We start from the raw sequence: 21,136 nt of genomic DNA, 5'->3' as shown, positions 1-21,136 counted from the left end.
GTGAGAAAAGTTTCGGTGAATTGAAGAAGCGTTTGACAACTGCTCCAGTGTTAATTTTGCCGAAGTCAAATGAACCTTTTGTGGTTTATTGTGATGCGTCCAAGTTGGGTTTAGGAGGTGTACTTATGCAAGAAGGTAAAGTGGTAGCTTATGCTTCAAGACAGTTGAGAGTTCATGAGAAGAATTATCCTACGCATGATCTCGAGTTGGCGGCTGTAGTCTTTGTATTGAAGATATGGAGACATTATTTGTATGGTTCGAGGTTTGAGGTGTTTAGTGATCACAAGAGTTTGAGGTATTTGTTCGATTAGAAGGAATTGAATATGAGACAGCGAAGATGGCTCGAATTGTTGAAGGATTATGACTTTGGTTTGAATTATCATCCAGGTAAAGCTAATGTTGTTGCAGATGCCTTGAGTAGGAAGACATTGCATATGTCCGCCATGATGGTCAGAGAGTTCGAATTGCTTGAACAGTTTAGAGATATGAGTTTGGTTTGCGAATGGTCACCTCAGAGTGTGAAACTGGGTATGCTGAAGATTGATAGTGAATTTCTGAAAAGTATCAAGGAAGCACAGAAAGTTGATGTAAAGTTTGTGGACTTGTTGGTTGCTAGAGATCAGACTGAAGACAGTGATTTTAAAATCGATGATCAAGGTGTGTTGAGATTCCGAGGAAGAATTTGTATCCCAGACAATGAAGAGATTAAGAAGATGATTCTTGAAGAGAGTCATAGAAGTAGCTTGAGTATTCATCCGGGAGCTACGAAGATGTATCATGATCTAAAGAAGATTTTCTGGTGGTCTGGTTTGAAACGAGATGTGGCACAGTTTGTGTATTCCTGTTTAGTTTGTCAGAAGTCGAAAGTTGAGCATCAGAAACCTGCTGGAATGATGGTACCTTTAGACGTGCCAGAATGGAAATGGGATAGTATATCGATGGATTTTGTGACGAGTTTGCCGAATACTCCGAGAGGGAACGACGCAATTTGGGTTATTGTTGATAGGTTGACGAAGTCAGCTCATTTCCTACCTATTAATATTAGTTTCCCTGTTGCCCAGTTGGCAGAGATTTACATCAAAGAGATTGTGAAGTTGCATGGTGTTCCTTCGAGCATTGTATCAGATAGAGATCCAAGATTTACTTCTAGATTTTGGAAAAGTTTGCAAGAGGCCTTGGGTTCGAAGTTGAGATTGAGTTCGGCGTATCATCCACAGACAGATGGTCAGTCGGAGAGGACAATTCAGTCGCTAGAGGATTTGTTGAGAATTTGTGTTCTTGAGCAAGGAGGAACTTGGGATAGTCATCTTCCGTTGATCGAGTTCACTTATAATAATAGTTATCATTCTAGTATTGGAATGGCACCGTTCGAGGCTTTGTATGGTCGGAGATGCAGAACTCCGTTGTGTTGGTTTGAATCAGGAGAAAGAGTGGTCTTAGGACCAGAGATTGTTCAGCAAACTACTGAGAAAGTTCAGATGATCCAAGAGAAAATGAAGGCGTCGCAGAGTCGACAAAAGAGTTATCATGATAAGCGTAGAAAAGATCTTGAATTTCAGGAAGGAGACCACGTGTTTTTGAGAGTCACTCCTATGACTGGTGTAGGACGTGCTTTGAAGTCAAAGAAGTTGACCCCGAAGTTCATTGGTCCGTATCAGATATTGGAAAGAGTTGGAACGGTGGCTTACCGAGTGGGGTTACCGCCGCATCTTTCGAATTTGCACAACGTTTTCCATGTGTCGCAACTTCGAAAGTATGTTCCGGATCCATCTCATGTAATCCAAAGCGACGATGTGCAAATTAGAGACAACCTTACGGTAGAGACTTTACCGTTGAGGATTGATGATCGTAAAGTGAAGACGTTGAGAGGCAAGGAGATACCTCTCGTGAGAGTCGTTTGGTCGGGAGCGACTGGTGAAAGCTTGACGTGGGAGCTTGAGAGTAAGATGCTGGAGTCTTATCCAGAGTTGTTTGCTTGAGGTAAATTTTCGAGGACGAAAATCTTTTAAGTGGGGGAGAGTTGTAACGCCCACTTTCGTTTAATCGTTATTTAATCGAGATTAGGCAATTATATGATAATTATATAGTATATGCATGATTTTGGTATGTTTTGATGATTTGATCGATGACGTGTTAAGTTATGAGTATTGAAGGATTTGATTATGATATGGGAATTATTTTATTGTTAAATAAAATAAAGATTTGAAAATAATATAAAATATTTAGTTGAGGGCTGTTTTGATATTTTAGATAGTTTTGGGGGAGAAAGTGAGATAAGATAAGTAATTAGAAAAAGATATAAATAGGAGAAGACCTAATATTTTAGAAACTCATTGTACGTGAAAACTTTTGGAAGAAGGGAGAAAAGCCAAGTCTAGAGGAATCAAGGTAGAGTGCTGCGATTTTCTTCATTCAAGGTAAGGGTGAGACTAATAATTCAATAATGTTAATTACTGTAATTCTGATGATTAGTTGACAAAGTTAGGATTGATTTAGAGAAGTTTTGGAATTAGGTTAAAACCCTAAAAATTGATGATCAAACGGTAAAACTTGTTTAGATTGATGTAGAAACCGTCCTTTAACCTTAGAATATGTTTAGGATGAATTCTGGAATCAAAATTAGGCTTTGAACCATGTTGTGTGATGGATTTTTGAGAAAAACCCTAGTCTGCCCGTGCTTCTGTTCATCGCTCGCCACGGCGAGTGATGATCCTCGCCTCGCGAGTGATGAACTTCATCGCTCGCCACGCGAGCCCCTTTCCTTCGCCTCGCGAGTTGTTTGGTCCAACTCGCCATGGCGAGCAACCTTTCCTCGCCTCGCGAGCTTAGGCAGAGTGCATGTCATATTTTGTGTTTCGACCTTTTTAGTTGGACCTTGGATGCCATAGAGTGCCTGAACATACCTAGTATTGATTAGGAATGAATGTAGGATCAGAGGGAACCCAGAACGACCTTAGTTTGGGAGTTGAGTGGTACTCGCCATGGCGAGTAAGAGCTCTCGCCTCGCGAGTACAACCAGAATTTAGTTGCTTGAGTGTTTGTGCGATCTGTGTCGCACGTGTTGATCAAGAGCGAACCCCTAATTGGTATTGAGACCTATTGATGAAGTTTAATGCAGTCTGTAGAGTTGTTTAAGTTATATTAATATTAATTGGATAAGAACTAATGTATTGTATAATCATGCAAGATATGAAGGTTGATAATAATGCAATTTATGTGCTATTGATATAATGATATCATCCTGATATGTGACTTGTTTATGCTGCTTCCGTTGTTTAACTAAGTGCATAAGTATATGATGAAGTTTAGCTCCAAATTATTGGATGCATGTTGATAAGTCGATTACGTTGTTTTGTTCATATGTGTCCATGCATAGCATATCATTGAGCTTTGTCCTCACCACGAAAATTAGGAGCTTTGTCCTCCGCACGTTTTATAGGAGCTTTGTCCTCCGCACGATTAAAGTATATTAATACTTATGATGATGATTGGTACCACATGCATATGAGGAGTCTAGGAGCATTGTCACATTGTCATGATTAAGATGCCTTGTTGATGATGAGTGGATATGTGATTACGTGATAAGTGTTCATTGATTAAGTTATGTTGTTTATAATGATTGGATATATGATTACGTGACAACTGTTTAGCATTTATGCAAAGTTAATAATGGAATGATTATGATGTTAATTTATGATTCGCAATTACATTGATTAATGTTATTTTATTATGAAATCTCACCCCTTCTGCTTGAAAATGTTGCCCTTCGTATGGGTAACTTGCAGGTGATCGTGCTTAGTGTGCAGTTGCTTCTGTGAGTGGCCTTGCCTCTCTGTGTCGTCTAGGTCGCTCTGATACGTAACGGGATGGGGTTAATGCTATAACATGCTTCATTCTTTTACGTGAACTGCCATGATAATTTATGCTTTGATAAACTCTTTTGAGATACTTGTTGGGGCCTGCGTGCCAAACTGATTTATGATTTCTGAACTAATACTCCGCTACTATGTTAAGATATTATGTGGAAGTTAAATTATTATTTAACTGTTTTTGGATTACGTTTCTATGTGATATCCCGTTATGGTTTTTACTCTGATAAATGTTTAAGAAATTTGTATATTGGGAAAACGGGGTGTTACATTTAGAATCCTGATACGCCCCAAAGATTTCAACCACTTAATAGGATGATCCAAGAAGTACATCCGATATGAAGAAGTTATGGAAGCTCGTAGCGTAATCCAAAGAAACCTAGACAAGAAAGGTGAAACACCGCACAGAGGAAGGTCCGAAAGCGATATTGAAGGAAGGTAGCACACAAGAAATAGTGAGGACACTCGTCTCAACGCTTCTGGGGTCATATACTACACGAGTGCGCCAATGTCAAATTCAAAGATAAGCAACTCGAATGCCTAAGGCGATATACCGTGAGGATGGAGGAGGAGACAAGCGATAATGGTGCAGCTTCCATACTTTCCACGGACACTTGACGGACCACTATATTTAGATGAAAGAATACTTCCTATTAACACAAGTAATTTACTAAAACGCCCCCAGCGTACCATTGGGAAAACCGCCGACAGTTAACTGCCACTGGACCCAATGGTTGTTAACTGCCGTTGATATGTGTATCTTAAGAACGCAGAAACTGCAGTTTCTGGTTTACAGAAACACATGCAAAAACATCCAAATTTAATCCAAAATCCCTCAAACCTTCATTTGCACGAAAATCATCCAATTTGCTTCAAGTAATTAACAAGTAAGTTATTTTCTTTCTATTTACATGCAATGTAGTTTGTTTAGGATGTTATTTTCATAATTTTAGCAAAATGTTAGTGTTTAGGTTAGGTTTAAAAATTGCAAATTATGTTATAATGTTTGGTTTTTGCTGGCATTGTTGTTTAGAGTAGGTTTAGATACAATGTAGTTGAATTTGATGTTGAATTAACAGTAATTGTGCTAGTATTTTAAAATGCACTTAAGGTGTTTAATGAAATGCCTAAGTGAAATAATCTTGCTTTTTTTGTGATTTTTTTTCTTCAAATATGTTAAATCTTATAATGTATATATGCTATAATTATTATAAAGTTGGATTTTGACATTTTTTGGCAAGTTTAAGAATGACAATGTTATGCGCGGGAGCGGCGTATTAGAGAGGGTAGGGTGCACAAAGGTAAACCTGCTATGGCAAATAGCGCTCGAAAGGAGATGGAGGTTGAACACCCGTATGTTCCAAAGACCCAGAGACGTAGGGACTTGAGGATAGGTGGAGGAGATGGGTCGGGTTCACATTTGTAACACCCCGTTTTCCCAATATCAAAATTTCTAAACATTTTATCAGAGTATTCAGCATAAACGGGATATCACATACAAAACATAGTCCAAAATTAGTTAAATAACAATTTAACTTTAACAAATATTTCAAACGTTGCAGCGGAATTTAGTTCGTAACCCATAAATCAGTTTGGCACGTAGGACCCATCAAAATATCTTAAATGAGTTAAATCAACTTCACAAAACATCATAATTGTTCAACGTCATAAAACATAAACATGATAGTCACGTAAGAGAATGAAACATGCAAATAACCCCATCTAGTTACGTATCAGAGCGACCTAGACGACACAGTGAAGGCAAGACCACTCACGACGGCAACTGCACACTAAGCACGATCACCTGCAAGTTACCCATACGAAGGGCAACATTTTCAAGCAGAAGGGGTGAGATTTCATAACAAAATAATGTTAATCAAAGTAATTCGAATCATAATTAACATTAACATCATAATCATTCATAAATAACTTTGCATATTCAAATGATAAGTATCACGTATTCACATATTCAATCGTCATCAACAACATAGCATCATGGACATGACAATGTGACAATGCTCTTAGACTCCTTATATGCATGTGGTACCAATCGTCATCATAAGTATTAATATATGTCATACCCCAATTTTTGACCTAAGGCCCCACTGACACATGTCACTCGACTCTGATCGATCTCTGATTTTTCAGTAAAAAAAATTCGGCAGGGAGGTATTTTAAAATACCTCATTTTTTTGATTTCGAGTCGGACCCTCTTTTCTCTTTTTTATTTTCTTTCCATCTTTTATTAATTTTAATTTTAAGATAAGTTACTTTTTTTATATTTAATAATTTTTATTTTCCATCTTTTAATTTTATTTTTTTTACATAATTTAGTTTAATTTGTTTTTATTTTTATTTCGTATTAGATTTATTTTATTTTTATTTTATTTCTTTTTAATTAATTAGTGTCCAAAAAAAGAAAGTGTCAATAGGTCCAAAAATAAAATGCCCAAGGTCTAAAAAAATTTTCAAATCAAAGTGTCAACTTTAACATTCCTTTTTCAAAATTCACATAATTGTCCATCATTTCCATTAAACCAATTTTGCTTTTTTCATCAAACTCCTCACCTATAAATAGAGCCCTCATTCCACACAATTTCACACACCAAAAGTTCTCTTGAGTTGTCAAAGAACTTTTCTCTCTTCTCCCTCTTTAGCTTGTGTTGACGAGCTATTCTTTTCTTCTCCCTCTTTTTTCTGTCCCTTCGGAATAAGTCCCTTCGGAAAAGTCCCTTCGGTAATTTTTTTCCCTTCGGTTGTCAATTTCTTTTATTTTCTTGCATTTTATTTCTTTTTAGCATTTTTGCATTTTTTTTTATTTCTATTTAGCATTTTAATTATTGTTATTTATTTTCCAGCAATTAGAATGTATTTAGGTCCAATGTAAATATAAATGAGAAAAGTGTGTGGGCGTGTGTGTCATTTTATTTCTTTACCGCCTTAGATATATCCAAAAATGCAAAAAAATTAGATTAGGGATTTTGTGGTGATCCAACGTCACTACAAAAATCCACACGCTTTTATTTTTATTGCTCCGTTAGTTTAATTTTTATTTAATATTCCAAAAAACAACAAAAAACATGCAAATAATAAAATTCACAAAAATATTTTCATAATAAACCTTGATCCAAATCAAGTGACCGCATTTTTATTTTCTTTTCTTAATCAAACTTCAATCAATTTAACTTTACTTAAAGTCTCTTTTTTCAATATTAAAAAACACAAACAAACACTTATTTGCCACTTGGCTTTTCATTTTAAAACCTTTTTCAAAAGTAATAAAAAACATAAAAACCAATCAAACGTCATTTTCTACCCCGAACTACGAGGTTTTGATCCCTCACGGGTACGTAGGCAGAGGACCATGTCCTTCCAAATCAATAAAAAATGTAGATAATTAGGTCTTTATTTTTCCACTTTAATTCCTTCTTTTCAAAAATAAGTAAGCAAGTTATAGCACATTAATTAAATAAAATCAAGAGGTTCCCGTAGAGTACTACGGACATAAAGGGTGCTAACACCTTCCCTTTATGTAACTAACCCCGAACCCTAAATCTTTTCAAAATGGGGTAGTTTGAACTTTTTTCCCCTTTTAATAAAAAATTAAATGTTCAGTCGTGAAATAATTAGTGAGTCAAAAGCTAATCGAATAGCCTTGATCTCCGAAAAATGACGCGACAATATACTTTAATCGTGCGGAGGACAAAGCTCATATAAATCGTGCGGAGGACAAAGCTCCTAATAATCGTGGTGAGGACTAAGCTCGATGAAATGCTATGCATGGACTCTTATGAACAAATCACCGTAATCAACATATCAACATGCATCCAATAATTTGGAGCTAAACGTCATCATTTCATCATATAAATACACTATGCACTTAGTTAAATAACAGCAACAGCATAAACAAGTCACATAACAGGATGATATCATTATATCAATAGCACATCAATTGTATCATAGTTAAACCTTCATATCTTACATAATTGCACAATACATTAATCATACTCAATTAAATTTCAACATATCTTAAACAGCTTTACAGACTGCATTAAACGTCATCATTAGGTCTCATTATCTTAAGGGGGTTCACTCTTGATCCAAACGTGCGACACAGATCGCACAACACTCAAGATACTCAAAGCTGGAAGTGCTCGCGAGGCGAGAGTTCTTACTCGCCATGGCGAGTACCAAATAATTCCCAAACTAAAGTTGTTCTGGGTTCAATCTTGCCCTACATTCATTCCTAATCACTACTAGGTATGTTCAGGCACTCAAAGGCACTCAAGGTCCAACTAAGAAGGTCGAAACACAAAATCTAACATGCTCTCTGCCTTAGCTCGCTATGGCGAGTAAGGTTGCTCGCTATGGCGAGCGATACCAAAGGAACTCACGAGGCGAAGGGAAAGGGCTCGTGTGGCGAGCGATGAAGTTCATCACTCGCGAGGCGAGGTTCATAGCTCGCCGTGGCGAGCATTGAATGTCGCGACGGCCAGGATTCCTATTTTCACAAAAATCCGACGATTCACATGGTTCTAAGCCTAGTATTGATTCCAAAGTTTGTCCTAAACATTATCTAAGGTCCAGGAACACTTTCTACAGTAATTTAATCAATTCCTACCGTTTAATTATCAATTTTAGGGATTTGACCTAGTTTTCGTTTTCTCCAATTAAATCCTAATTCTCGCTAACTAATCATCAGAATTACATTCAATTAACAATACTGAGTTATTAGTCTCACCCTTACCTTAATTTAAAGAAATCGCAGCTCTCCATCTTGGTTTCTCTTCTCTTGGCTTTTTCTCCCTTTTCTCCAAAAACGTACGTACAACAATGTTTTTCTAAAGCTAGGTCTAACCCTTTTATATCTCCTCTTAATTACTTATCTTATCTCACTTTCTCCCCCAAAACTATCTAAAATATCAAAACACACTACGAGAAACACTGCCTTTTGCCAGGGGCAAAATGTAACACTCTAATTTTTATTTAATTATTTTTTTATTGTGTGGTGTCTTTTATTCGATTTTGGTGATTTATGTGGTGTATATATAATTATTATATGATTATTTTATTAAATAATTAAAATAGGAGAATAATAGGATTAATTAGAATTTGGGGGTTATGAAATAATTAGTATAGTTAGTAGGGAGTTAATTGCTAATTAAGGAGTGGGGGAGGTTACACTTTGGGAGTTAAGGAAAGAAAAACAGAGAAAATGTTTTACGTGAAAACAGTCAAGTTTTGGGAGAAAAGCTAGTGCAAGGGAGAGGAGCTTAGGAACCATTTTCTGCTGTGTTTATTCTGCAATTCCAAGGTAAGGGTGAGGTTTACCGCAATTATATAGATTCTGAATGTTGATTTTGTTCTAACAGGTTTATGTGAGGATTGGGAGAAATTAGGTTTTTGTTGATTAAGGAGTTTTGGGTGTAGGAATCATGGAATTGAGGGTAGAATTGGGTTCTGGGTGCATAAAACCTTTCATTGCATATCTGTAAACTAATTTGGGGAGTGAATTGAGGAAAAATGGGATTTTTGGGAAAAACCTGCATTCTGCCCGTACAGAAGTTCATCGCTCGCCTCGCGAGTAGCCGTTGCTCGCCATAGCGAGTGAACAACTTCATCGCTCGCCTCGCGAGTGATACAGCTCGCCATGGCGAGTAGCCTTGTGAAAATCTGGATTTTGAAAATGTTGTTATAAGCCGTATTTTGGGTAGTTTCGTGTACCTAGATGATTTTTAAGAGGACTAGAGCAAGTTTTAAGTTTAAAAGATGATTAGGGAGTTTAGAATTGAGGTTTGAGTGAGAAAAATGTCATTTTTTCCCGAGAGCACCATATTTTTGTTCGCCTCGAGTTCGCCTCCAACTCGCCATGGCGAGTACCTGTTTTTCTGAGCTCGCCATAGCGAGTAGATGAGCTCGCGAGGCGAGCTGCCCAGTTTTGGTTGGTTGATTTCTGTCGTTGTTTGGATGGTTTAATTTGTTGAATTATTGCATGGATTGTATACTGATATGTACTTTCTTGGATGTTTTGGTTGGTTTTGATGAATGGATGCTGACTGAATGAATGTTGTACTTAATTAAATTCCTTAACGTTGTAAGTTGGTTGGTGAATCATATATATGTATATGTCTAGGTTGGTTGGTATGTAGATATACTCAATGGGGATTAGTTGCATAAACATAACAGTGGGAGAGCTTCGGCTCTGGAATGCTTAGTCGTTCAAAGTGGTGGAGTACTAGTTACTCAAAGTGGTGTAGTGGTGAGGACTTATGTCCTGTTGAGAATGCTTTAACCATTCGACAGCGGTGTGGGTCACGGCCCTGATTTTTGGTACCACATGCATGGGTGTTTAGAGGAGTCTTAGTGGAGTGGTGATAAGTTGTATATATTGTTGAGAGGTGTATGAATTAATATTGTGATAAGATGCGAAAATGATGTTATGTAAATAATAATAATGTTGATGATTTATGATAGGGTGTTAGATTCAATTGATGTATTCTTTATCTATATTTTGTTGTGAATCTCACCCCTTCTGCTTGAAAATGTTGCCCTTCCTATGGGTAACTTGCAGGTGATCCTGAGTAGTTGGTGGTGGCTCAAGTGTCTAGGGCTCTGATACGTGGGATGGGATTTCATTGTTTAAATTCATTCTATGTATCAAATTTTGGTTAATGTTGTTGTAGCCCTATGATTGATGGAATATTTTATGTTGAGGCTTAATGCCAAGATTATTTTGGATAATGAAGTTTAATTTAAAGAATATTCCGCTGCAGTTTAATGAAGGATGTTGTTAAATAGTTTTAATCTATTTAAGAATTTATATTTTGTAGTGTGACATGCCGTTTAATGTGGAACTCTGATTTTATAATTATAATTAAATTGATTTTGGGAAACGGGGTGTTACACAAAATCCCTGTCAAAAGGACAAAATCCCTGGCAAACGGGACATTTGTGAGGGAAAAAACGAGGGGCAGTTGGCCTGGCAAAGGCGCTCATCGCAAACACTTTGCCAGGGGCTACACCCCTGGCAGAAAACCGAGGGGCTGAACCCCTGGGAAAAAGCCACGCTTTCCCCCTGGCATGTTCCCTCACTTTCGTCCTGCACCTCTGACTACGACTGACCTCTGACTGCTGCGGCTCTGTCTGAAGTGACAAGTGACAACAACAAAAAACGAGGGACATGCGAGGGGTTTAACCCCTGGCAAATGTCCTTATTTTTTTAAAAAAAATATTATTTTTATGAAAACGAATTTTTTTTATTAATTAATAAAATATATTTAAATTAATTTAAAAATCAATTTTTTTTTAAAAAAATTGTTAAAAAATCAATTTAATTAAAAAATATATATTTAAAAAAATTAATTTTTTTTAAAACACAATTAAATGCATATAAATAAAGTTTAATCACACAAACACTATATAAGTCTAATTAAAATGCATGAAATAGAAAGTGTACTTAATAATATTACAAACCGTGCAGGAAAATAAATATTGTGCCGGGAAGCATGGAAAACCTCCCATAATTATACAAACCATAACATAATAGTAAAGAAAACACACAACAAGCATAATAAGCATCAATCATCCATCTCGAGGTCGTCATCATCATCCTCTTCGCCCTCACCATACACTTCATAGGGGCCGTCCGCATCATCATCACACACTGGAGGAGCCCTCACACTCTCTCGGCTTCCACTCTGCTGCCCAACACCTTGCTCATTCATATTCCAGCCTTGCTCTTGCCTAAATGTGTCCAACTGAGAGTCTAGGAATTCTCGTTGCTTCCTAACCACCTCATGGATCAGGTCCTGTTGGGTTTGCATATGGGCAGCAAGCTGTTCTTGAGTCAACCTAGTGATCAGATCCCGTATTTCTGGAGTGAGCTCAGGTTGCCGAGAAGAGCCCTCCCCAGCATTAAGGGTCAACTTTAGAGTGGTAGCAACACCCTTGCGGTAGTTTCCAGCTAAGTTTCCTGCACCGTACAATCGCCCCTTCTTCTTCTCACCAGCAACTTTCGTCCATGCACGAAGTGTGAGAGCTTCATCAACAGAGCATCCACGGGAGAGCGCCTCCGATAGCTGACGATCATACTCCTCCTAAAATAAATAAGAATAAAATAGTTAAAGATAAATAAACATTAACAAAAAATTATAACCACTAATAAAATTAATTAAAATACAGTTATGTAACAATTACCTGGCATATCTTGGAGCGATCATCAACATACTGGCCTGATCGATATGTGTGGGTCTTCTTGTGGAGCTCATTTATGTATGGCTCCCTACCCAGCTTCTTTGCCTAATTGACAAGAAACACGATTATTAAGTAGTTAGTAAAACATTAAACTATATTTAACCACAAAATATTTAAAAACATACATTCTATAAAATTAATTAACAGAGTTATTATTTTTAATTACCAGTCGACGGGCATGCTCTGCTGTGCTTATGCAGCCTCCCGTGTGGATGCATCCCCCTTTCTCTGATGCTCTGTTCTTCTTTGCCTTCTCTGATTTCGTCTTAAACTCTGGACTCCCCCAATAGTCCACCAACTGCCTCATAAGTGGCTCCCCGATCCAGTAGGGCCTCTTTCCAGCAGTCTCGTGACGAAGTCGGACATGTCGCAACATGTCGGAGAGGCGGGCAGAAGCTCTAATGTGAAAGTTCCTCCTTATCTGAGCATAGTACCTGGGGTTCCAGGTACACTTCATCTGCATATTTGTTAACATATTTTAGGAAATTAGTAAATTATAACATATGTGCAGATAAGTTAAAATATATTATGATAAGTATTAATGTAACCTCAAAAAGACCAAACCATGCATCCTTTTCATCATCTGGGATATCACCATAAGTCTTCCAAAATCCATGAAACCTTTCCTAGATGATGTCTCTAATGGCACTGGCGGCTGGCTTGCAGGGCATGAAACTACAAACAATGAAAACTCATATAGTTAAACATTACATAAATTTATAACAATATACATATTGAACAAAAATACATAAAGACTTACGAGTTCCCGCTAGGCACAATGATGTAACGCTCTTGTTCATCTTGCGGATAATCTGCCATCTCCTCATCATCATCATTAGCACCCTGTTGGGGTTGGGGTTGGGGTTGGGGCGGGGGTTGTTGATGTTGGGGTGGTGGGGGTTGTTGATGTTGAGGGATCATAAAGCCGGTCTACCAATGAGGAAATGTTGGTGGAGGAGGCAACTGGTAACCTGTAGGGAGGATAAAACCAACAGGTGCAACAACACCAGACCCTCCACCAGGTGCAGCAGCACTAGCTTGGGATGACCCAGTCGATCCCTGGCTAGAAGAAGAGGGTGGTCTGGGAAAGGGAGTCAATGTGGCAAGTGTGGCTGGATCCGCAATGTGTGTTCTGAACCGCCTCCTGGGGTCCTTGCTCTTGCCTTTCTCTTTTTCTTTCGGAGGCATTGTGAATCTGTTAAATAACAAAAAAAACGATATTGTAAAGGACTCAAATATATATACATCATTAAACAAGCGATATCTTCATTCAAACTCAAATGTATTCAAGATTACAATAAATTCAAATTCAATCATTACAAGGGTGGATAACAATATACTTCAAGTGTTGTTATCAGACGCATAGTTATATTCATCTACATCACCATCATCAACTTGATTGTCTTGCTGGTCCCCTTCATTATTATCATCAACAACGTCTTCATTCTCATCTTCAACTTCATCACGCATCTCCAAAATAGAAGGATCAACCTGATCCCCTTCAACTTGAGAGTCTTGCCAACTTGTAAACGGGTGATTATGAGGCAAGAACGGACGATGACAGTCAAACCACGAACTCTTCCCTCCACTTTCCAAAGTAAATGCCTTTGTATTTTCCATACAATGTGGACATGCAAATCTACCATGGGTACTCCAACCGGACAACATGCCATAAGCGGGAAAATCATTAATGGTCCACATCAAAGCTGCTCTCAACTTGAAATTTTGTTTTCTAGAAATATCATATGTCAATTCTCCAGCCCACAACCTCTTCAAATCATCAATTAACGGTTGTAGAAACACGTCTATGCCTACTTTAGGGTTATCTGGTCCTGGTACAATACAACTCAAAAACAAGTATGGTTTTGTCATGCACATTTCAGGAGGGAGATTATACGGGATTACAATGATTGGCCAACAAGAATATGGTTTTGCCGAGGATTGGACATATGGCTGAAAACCGTCAGAGCATAATCCAAGTCTCACATTCCGTGGATCTGCTGCAAAATCAGGATGTACTCGATCAAAGTGTTTCCACGCTTCACCGTCAGAAGGATGTCGCATCACTCCGGGAATTCCATTTGAATGATGCCACGTCATTTGACTAGCAGTTTTCATCGATGCAAACAGTCTTTGTAATCTTGGTATTATTGGCAAGTAAAACATTGACTTAACCGCAACTCGTTTCTGCTTGCTAATACCGTACCTCGGGCTTTGACAAAATTTACATTCCTCCAATGCTCCATCATTTATCCCAAACTCATTGTCATAAAACAACATGCATCCATTTCTACAACAATCAATCTTTTTAACTGATAATCCCAACTTCATCACCAACCTCTTCGCAGCATGATAATTCTTTGGCAGATTATCTTTGAACGGAGTCACGGCCTTCAACATCTTCGTAATATCATCCATACCATCATCAGGATTAAGATAATTCGACTTATGAGATAAAAGCCACACACACATAGATAGCTTAGAGTGCGAAGAACCTTCATACAAAGGTGTATTACTTTCACTCAACAATCGATAAAATCTTTGCGCCTTCTCATTCGGGGGTTGTTCCTCTTCATCATCTTCAACATCTTCACCGTAAGACAATTCCACCCCTAAAGCGTCCGCAACCATATCATCCATCATGTTGAATTGTTCTGTGTTGACATCTTCATTGTATTCCACATTTGTTTCCACATTTGTTCCACCATGGCTAGTAGAAGCTTGTGCATTGACCCCTACCCCAAAATTCTGAAACATTTCACCATTATATGTCCAAACCCAATAATTAGGCATAAAACCAACTTTTTTTAGGTGTTTCTTCACATCCCCAGGATCGGTAATTATATGTCTGCACCTACATTTTAGACACGGACATCTAATTCCTCCCTCATCTCTACAGATTTCTTGCTCCCATGCCCATGAAATAAATCCGTCAACTCCTTCGACAAATTGCGGTTTTAGTCCAGTTCTTCCCGGAAACGTCCTATCGTACATCCAACGACGATAATATTCATAATACTCCATCTTCTACACGTTCTGCAACTTCATTGACATATTCCACGTCAAAAATAAATTTTTACTCAACGGAGATAAAATATAAGTTTACGCGCAACTTCATTGACATATTCCGTAACTAACATTACGCGCAAAAAAAAATCCCGCTCAAACAATAAAATATAAGTTTACGCGCAAACAAATTAAATTTTTAACTCGCAAACATATAATAATTAATTAGTAAATAATTGTAACATAGTTTTAATTTTGATCGATAAACAACTTTCTTGTACTATACTATTTTTTAGTCCCTCCTTTTTAAACAATATGCATTATTATATTATATTATTTTATTTTATAAAAATAATAATTATAAAATTTTAGACACGAAAATGAAACATATTTTAACTTATTAAAAAAAAACAGATGTTAACAAAGTTTTAAATTAAAAAAAAAAACTGATTTTTAACACTATTTTAATAAATTGTTTTCCAACAATAGAACTTTTTAGTATAGTATTTTTTATTAAGCATTTTTATTTTCCTACGCTTTCATTAATTTTAATTTATAAAAATAATAATTATAACATAATTATAATTTAAATATAAAAACAGATTTTTAAATATAAAAACAGATTTTAATTTATCAAAAAACAGCATTAGGTTTAATAATCTATTTTTATATTTAAATTATAATTATGTTATAATTTAAAAACTGGTTTTAATATGGCATTAACTAAACTAAAATATCTTTATAAAAACTAGGTATTAAAAATTTAAAAAAAATAAATTTTTAATAACAAATTTAGTTTAACTAACAATTTAACTTTTAAAACAATATTCCCTAATTTTGTTATTTTAAAACAGTACCGAAATGTACACTTGCCTAAAATTAATTAAACTAGTCCTATTTTCTTTCCTATTTTTCTTTAAAACAATTAAAGTTTATTATTAAAAAAAAACAGAATATATATAAGCAATTATTGTTTGACCATATTTCTTTTAACATTCTACTACAACATGCATATATTTCATTTTATCACAAAAAAAAAAAAAAAAAAACAGCATGCAAATATTTCATTTCATCACAATAAATTAAAACAACATACATATATATTTCATATGATCACCAAAAAAAAACATGCATATATATAATTCATTTTATCACAACAAAAACATGCATTTCATCATTTTATCACAAAAAAAACATGGATATATTTAGCAAATTCGAATAAAAAATTACTAACAATATTCATACATAATAATATGACGAAAAAAATTATCATCATTACATTTAATTTATTTACATTTTCGGACAAAAAAAATTACCCAACAATCAACATATATTTTTATAACATATCAACATGCATGAATATCAGTTATAGTGTTATGAGGAAAGAAACAAAAAAACTAACCTGTTCAAGCTTTACAAAAAAATATTTGCAATTCAATCCAAAAACAACAAGAGCTGGGGCAATAGCTGACCACAGGAGGCGACAAATAACACAACTGCAAATAGTATAGAAAATAAATAACATTAGTAACCACTAAAAATTAATATCATGATAAAAACTGATAAGAAATGAAGATTTTTTTACCAAATAAATGAAGTTTGATGAAGGTTTTGTGTTTTAAGTGAAGAAATTTTGTGAAGAAAATTTTGGTTAAGAGTTGCTGGCTCAAATAACCGGTGCATCTCTTATATAGGGAGGGAACAGAAGCCACGGCCTTTGCGAGGGGCACCTCCCTGGCACAGTTGGTCAAATCCTACTATAGGGTAGGCACAGACGAGGCGCAGAACGGCAGGAAAAAGCGACGGATATATGCCATTTCCGAGGGGTTTAGCCCCTGGCACGCCTGCAACAGACACGCTTTCCCAGCGCCTTGTCAACTCAACCGGAAAAAGCCTGCAATTTGCGCATCCGAGGGGCAAAGCCCTGGCATAAGCCGTCGGTTTTCTCTGACACAGCAGAGATTCCTTCAGCTTTTGGATTTTCAAACTCCCGCCTAAACAAAAGCCAGGGCATTTTACAAAAAACGAGGGGCAAAGTCCCTGTCTTTTTTGCCAGCGGTTGTCCCTGGCAAATTTGCCAGGGGTTTCAAACCTTGACAAAATCCCTGGCAAAAGGCTATTATTCTTGTAGTGACAGCCCTCAACTAAATATTTTATATTATTTCCAAATCTTTATTTTATTAAATAAAATAAATTCCTTAATCTTATCAAATCTTCCAAAACTCATAACTTATCACAATATCAACTAAACCATCAATATAAACGTAAATCATTCAAATCATACCATAATCATGCATATATTATATAAATATAATATAATCGCCTAAACTCGATTTAAATAAAGAATTAACGAAAGTGGGCGTTACAACATTCACAGATGGATTACTCCTCCCAGGTGGTTGATCCGACACCAGCGCATGATGATGCGGTGTATGGGGATGGTTTTGTTGGATATGATCGGATGGAGGAGGATATAATGTTTTATCAGCCGCAGGACGAGGCAGAGGATGAGGAGGTGGCAGGTGATGAGGAGGTGCCAGAGGATGTTGTGGCGGATTATCTTGAGGTAGAGAATGTTATTCTTGAGGGTGAGCCTGAGCCTCAGGCTCAGCAACGACGATGTCGTGTTCCACCGATACCGCCATATCCTGTTGGAGGGCCTCCCTTTCCTAGAGGACTTGAGACTATGTCACTGTTGTCCGACTACGCGAGGCACGTGTCGAACCCTCTTTGGGTGAAACATCATAATGTAAGTGTTTAAATTGTTTAAAATTCTTTAAATGCTTTAAAGTGATTATTTAAAAGAATGTAGCGTAAATGTTTTAATTATTTAAAAGAATGTAGCGTAGGTGTTTTAATTATTTAAAAGAATGTAGCGTAAATGTTTTGATTTTAATATTATGTAGTGTAAGTGTTTTAATTTTAATATTATGTAGCATAAGCGTTTTAATTTTAATATTATGTAGCGTAAGTGTTTTAATTATTTAATATTATGTAGCGTAAGTGTTTTAATTTTAATATTATGTAGCGTAAGTGTTTTAATTATTTAATATTGTGTAGCGTAAGTGTTTTAATTATATAATATTGGACGATAAGCATAATCTCCTACACATTCCTATTCACGGTCGCATGCTGGACCACGACAAGGCAATGGGTCAGGACCGTGCGATTGATTTGATGACCAGGTTGTTAGGCATATCAGATGTTGATGCTAGGGCTGAGATTAGGAGTGAGTCTGCTGGTCATATCAGTTATCCTAGACTGAAGCGGGTTTATGAACACCACCTGACAGAGGCTAGACGGCTGGAGGACCCACAGATGAGGGAGGAGCTGCAGGAGAGAGGCAGGAGGAGGGTGTGGTGTGTGAGGAGTTTCCTTCTATATCTCGTCGGTTGTACGATGTTCACTAACAAGAAGAACAGACACATCGACTTGATATATCTTGATTGTATGGCGGACTTGCAGGCAATTGGGAAGTGGTCATGGGGAGGGATGACCTTAGCTTACATGTACGATTATCTGGATGATTCTGTTATTCTGAATAACAGAACGATGGCTGGGAGTACGACTCTTTTTATGGTAATAATTTAATATTTATCTTCATTTCTTTATGAATTCATTTTATAATTTTTAGGGTTAATAGTGTTTTTGGCCCTTGTAATATAGTGCACTTTTGGTTTTAGCCCCTGTAAATTATTTTTTTTAGATTCCACCCTTGAAAAATGAAGATTCTTCAGGATTGACCCCTCACCCCAATGAGTCAGCAGAATCTTCTACGTGGCAGTGACGTCTCAATTTTTTTTTTCATGCCATGTGTTTAAATGACGCCTGTAACGCCCACTTTCGTTTAATCGTTATTTAATCGAGTTTAGGTGATTATATTATATTTATATAATATATGTATGATTTTGATATGTTTTGATGATTTGTGGTGAATTTAGGGATTTGATTGATGACGTGATAAGTTATGAGTTTTGGAGGATTTAATTATGATATGAGAATTATTTTATTGTTAAATAAAATAAAGATTTGAAAATAATATAAAATATTTAGTTGAGGGCTGTTTTGATATTTTAGATAGTTTTGGGGGAGAAAGTGAGATAAGATAAGTTATTAGAAAGAGGTATAAATAGGAGAAGACCTAATATTTTAGAAACTCATTGTACGTGAAAACTTTTGAAAAAGGGAGAAAGCCAAGTCTAGAGGAACCAAGGTAGAGTGCTGCGATTTTCTTCATACAAGGTAAGGGTGAGACTAATAATTCAATAATGTTAATTACTGTAATTCTGATGATTAGTTGACCAAGTTAGGATTGATTTAGAGAAGTTTTGGAATTAGGTCAAAGCCCTAAAAATTGATGATCAAACGGTAAAACTTGTTTAGATTGATGTAAGAACCGTCCTATAACCTTAGAACATGTTTAGGATGAATTCTGGAAACAAAATTAGGCTTTGAACCATGTTGTGTGAGGGATTTTTGAGAAAAACCCTAGTCTGCCCGTGCTTCTGTTCATCGCTCGCCACGGCGAGTGATGATCCTCGCCTCGCGAGTGATGAACTTCATCGCTCGCCACGCGAGCCCCTTTCCTTCGCCTCGCGAGTTGTTTGGTTCAACTCGCCATGGCGAGCAACCTTCCTCGCCTCGCGAGCTTAGGCAGAGTGCATGTCATATTTCGTGTTTCGACCTTTTTAGTTGAATCTTGTATGCCTTTGAGTACCTGAACTTACCTAGTATTGATTAGGAATGAATGTAGGATCAGAGGGAACCCAGAACAAGCTTAGTTTGTGAGTTGAGTGGTGCTCGCCATGGCGAGTGAGTACTCTCGCCTCGCGAGTACAACCAGGATGAACTTGATTATGTGTTTGTGCGATCTGTGTCGCACTTTTTGGTCCAGAGTGAACCCCTAATTGGTAATGAAACCTTATGATAACGTTTAATGCAGTCTGTAAAGCTATTGAGTTAAGTTGATATTAGTTGAGCATGATTAAGGTATTATGCAATATGTAAGATATAATTGAAATGATTATGATTCTAGTAAATTGTTGTTGATATATTGATATCTCCTTGCTGTTATGCGACTTGACTATGCTGCTGCTGTTATTTAACTGAGTATGCAATGTTTATATATGAATATAATGAAAATGATGACGTTTTGCATCAAGTTATTGAATGCACATGATTACGATGATTATGATGTTTTGTTCATATGTGTCCATGCATAGCATATCATTGAGCTTAGTCCTCACCACGAAAATTAGGAGCTTTGTCCTCCGCACGTTTTATAGGAGCTTTGTCCTCCGCACGATTAAAGTATATTAATACTTATGATGACGATTGGTACCACATGCATATAAGGAGTCTAGGAGCATTGTCACATTGTCATGATTAAGATGCCTTGTTGATAATGAATGGATATGTGATTATGTGATAAGTGTTATTTGATTATGTTATGTTGTTTATAATGATTGGATATATGATTACGTGATAACTGTTTAGCATTTATGCAAAGTTAATAATGGAATGATTGATGTTAATTTATGATTCGCAATTACATTGATTAATGTTATTTTATTATGAAATCTCACCCCTTCTGCTTGAAAATGTTGCCCTTCGTATGGGTAACTTGCAGGTGATCGTGCTTAGTGTGCAGTTGCTTCGTGAGTTGGCCTTGCCTTCACTGTGTCGTCTAGGTCGCTCTGATACGTAACGGGATGGGGTTTTATGCTATAACATGCTTCATTCTTTTACGTGAACTGCTTATGTTTTGATAAACTCTTTTGAGATACTTATTGGGCCTGCGTGCCGAAAACGTTTATGATTTATGTTTATGATTTTCCGCTGCTATGTTAAAGATATTTGTGAAGGTTAAATCATTATTTAACTGTTTTGGATTACGTTTCTATGTGATATCCCGTTTATGGTTTTTACTCTGATAATTGTTTAAGAAATTTGTATATTGGGAAAACGGGGTGTTACAACGCCACGTGGCATTTATGATATTTTTTTTA

At 36.5% G+C, this 21,136-nt stretch overlaps 2 protein-coding genes across 2 annotated transcripts; both read right to left on the bottom strand.

Moving 5' to 3' along the window:
• Nucleotides 1–11,394: 11,394 nt before the first annotated feature.
• On the bottom strand, nt 11,395–12,950 carry LOC112420930 (uncharacterized). Its single transcript, XM_024780758.2, has 5 exons — nt 12,883–12,950; nt 12,671–12,797; nt 12,289–12,579; nt 12,066–12,167; nt 11,395–11,965 (listed from the first exon to the last, which is right to left on the bottom strand). Exons 3-5 carry the CDS (start codon nt 12,577–12,579, stop codon nt 11,447–11,449), a joined length of 912 nt encoding a protein of 303 aa, XP_024636526.2. The 5' UTR covers nt 12,671–12,797; nt 12,883–12,950; the 3' UTR covers nt 11,395–11,446.
• A 513-nt stretch (nt 12,951–13,463) lies between these two features.
• LOC120577016 (uncharacterized) lies at nt 13,464–15,146 on the bottom strand. The gene has a single exon (XM_039827904.1). The coding sequence runs from the start codon at nt 15,144–15,146 to the stop codon at nt 13,464–13,466; it is 1,683 nt and encodes a 560-aa protein (XP_039683838.1).
• Nucleotides 15,147–21,136: the final 5,990 nt, after the last annotated feature.

Source organism: Medicago truncatula, chromosome 7 (assembly GCF_003473485.1).
Source record: "Medicago truncatula cultivar Jemalong A17 chromosome 7, MtrunA17r5.0-ANR, whole genome shotgun sequence".
NCBI classification, from domain to species: domain Eukaryota; kingdom Viridiplantae; phylum Streptophyta; class Magnoliopsida; order Fabales; family Fabaceae; genus Medicago; species Medicago truncatula.
The sequence above is the reverse complement of the archived record's forward strand: the minus strand, read 5'-3'. Positions and strand labels throughout refer to the sequence as shown.

Coding starts and splice junctions, on each gene's coding strand:
- LOC112420930 (XM_024780758.2), bottom strand. CDS start 12,579: ATGAAGTGTACCTGGAACCCCAGGTACTATGCTCAGATAAGGAGGAAC. Junction 12,168..12,288: donor CAGAGCATGCCCGTCGACTG/GTAATTAAAAAT, acceptor CTTGTCAATTAG/GCAAAGAAGCTGGGTAGGGA. Junction 11,966..12,065: donor ATCGCTCCAAGATATGCCAG/GTAATTGTTACA, acceptor TATTTATTTTAG/GAGGAGTATGATCGTCAGCT.
- LOC120577016 (XM_039827904.1), bottom strand. CDS start 15,146: ATGGAGTATTATGAATATTATCGTCGTTGGATGTACGATAGGACGTTT.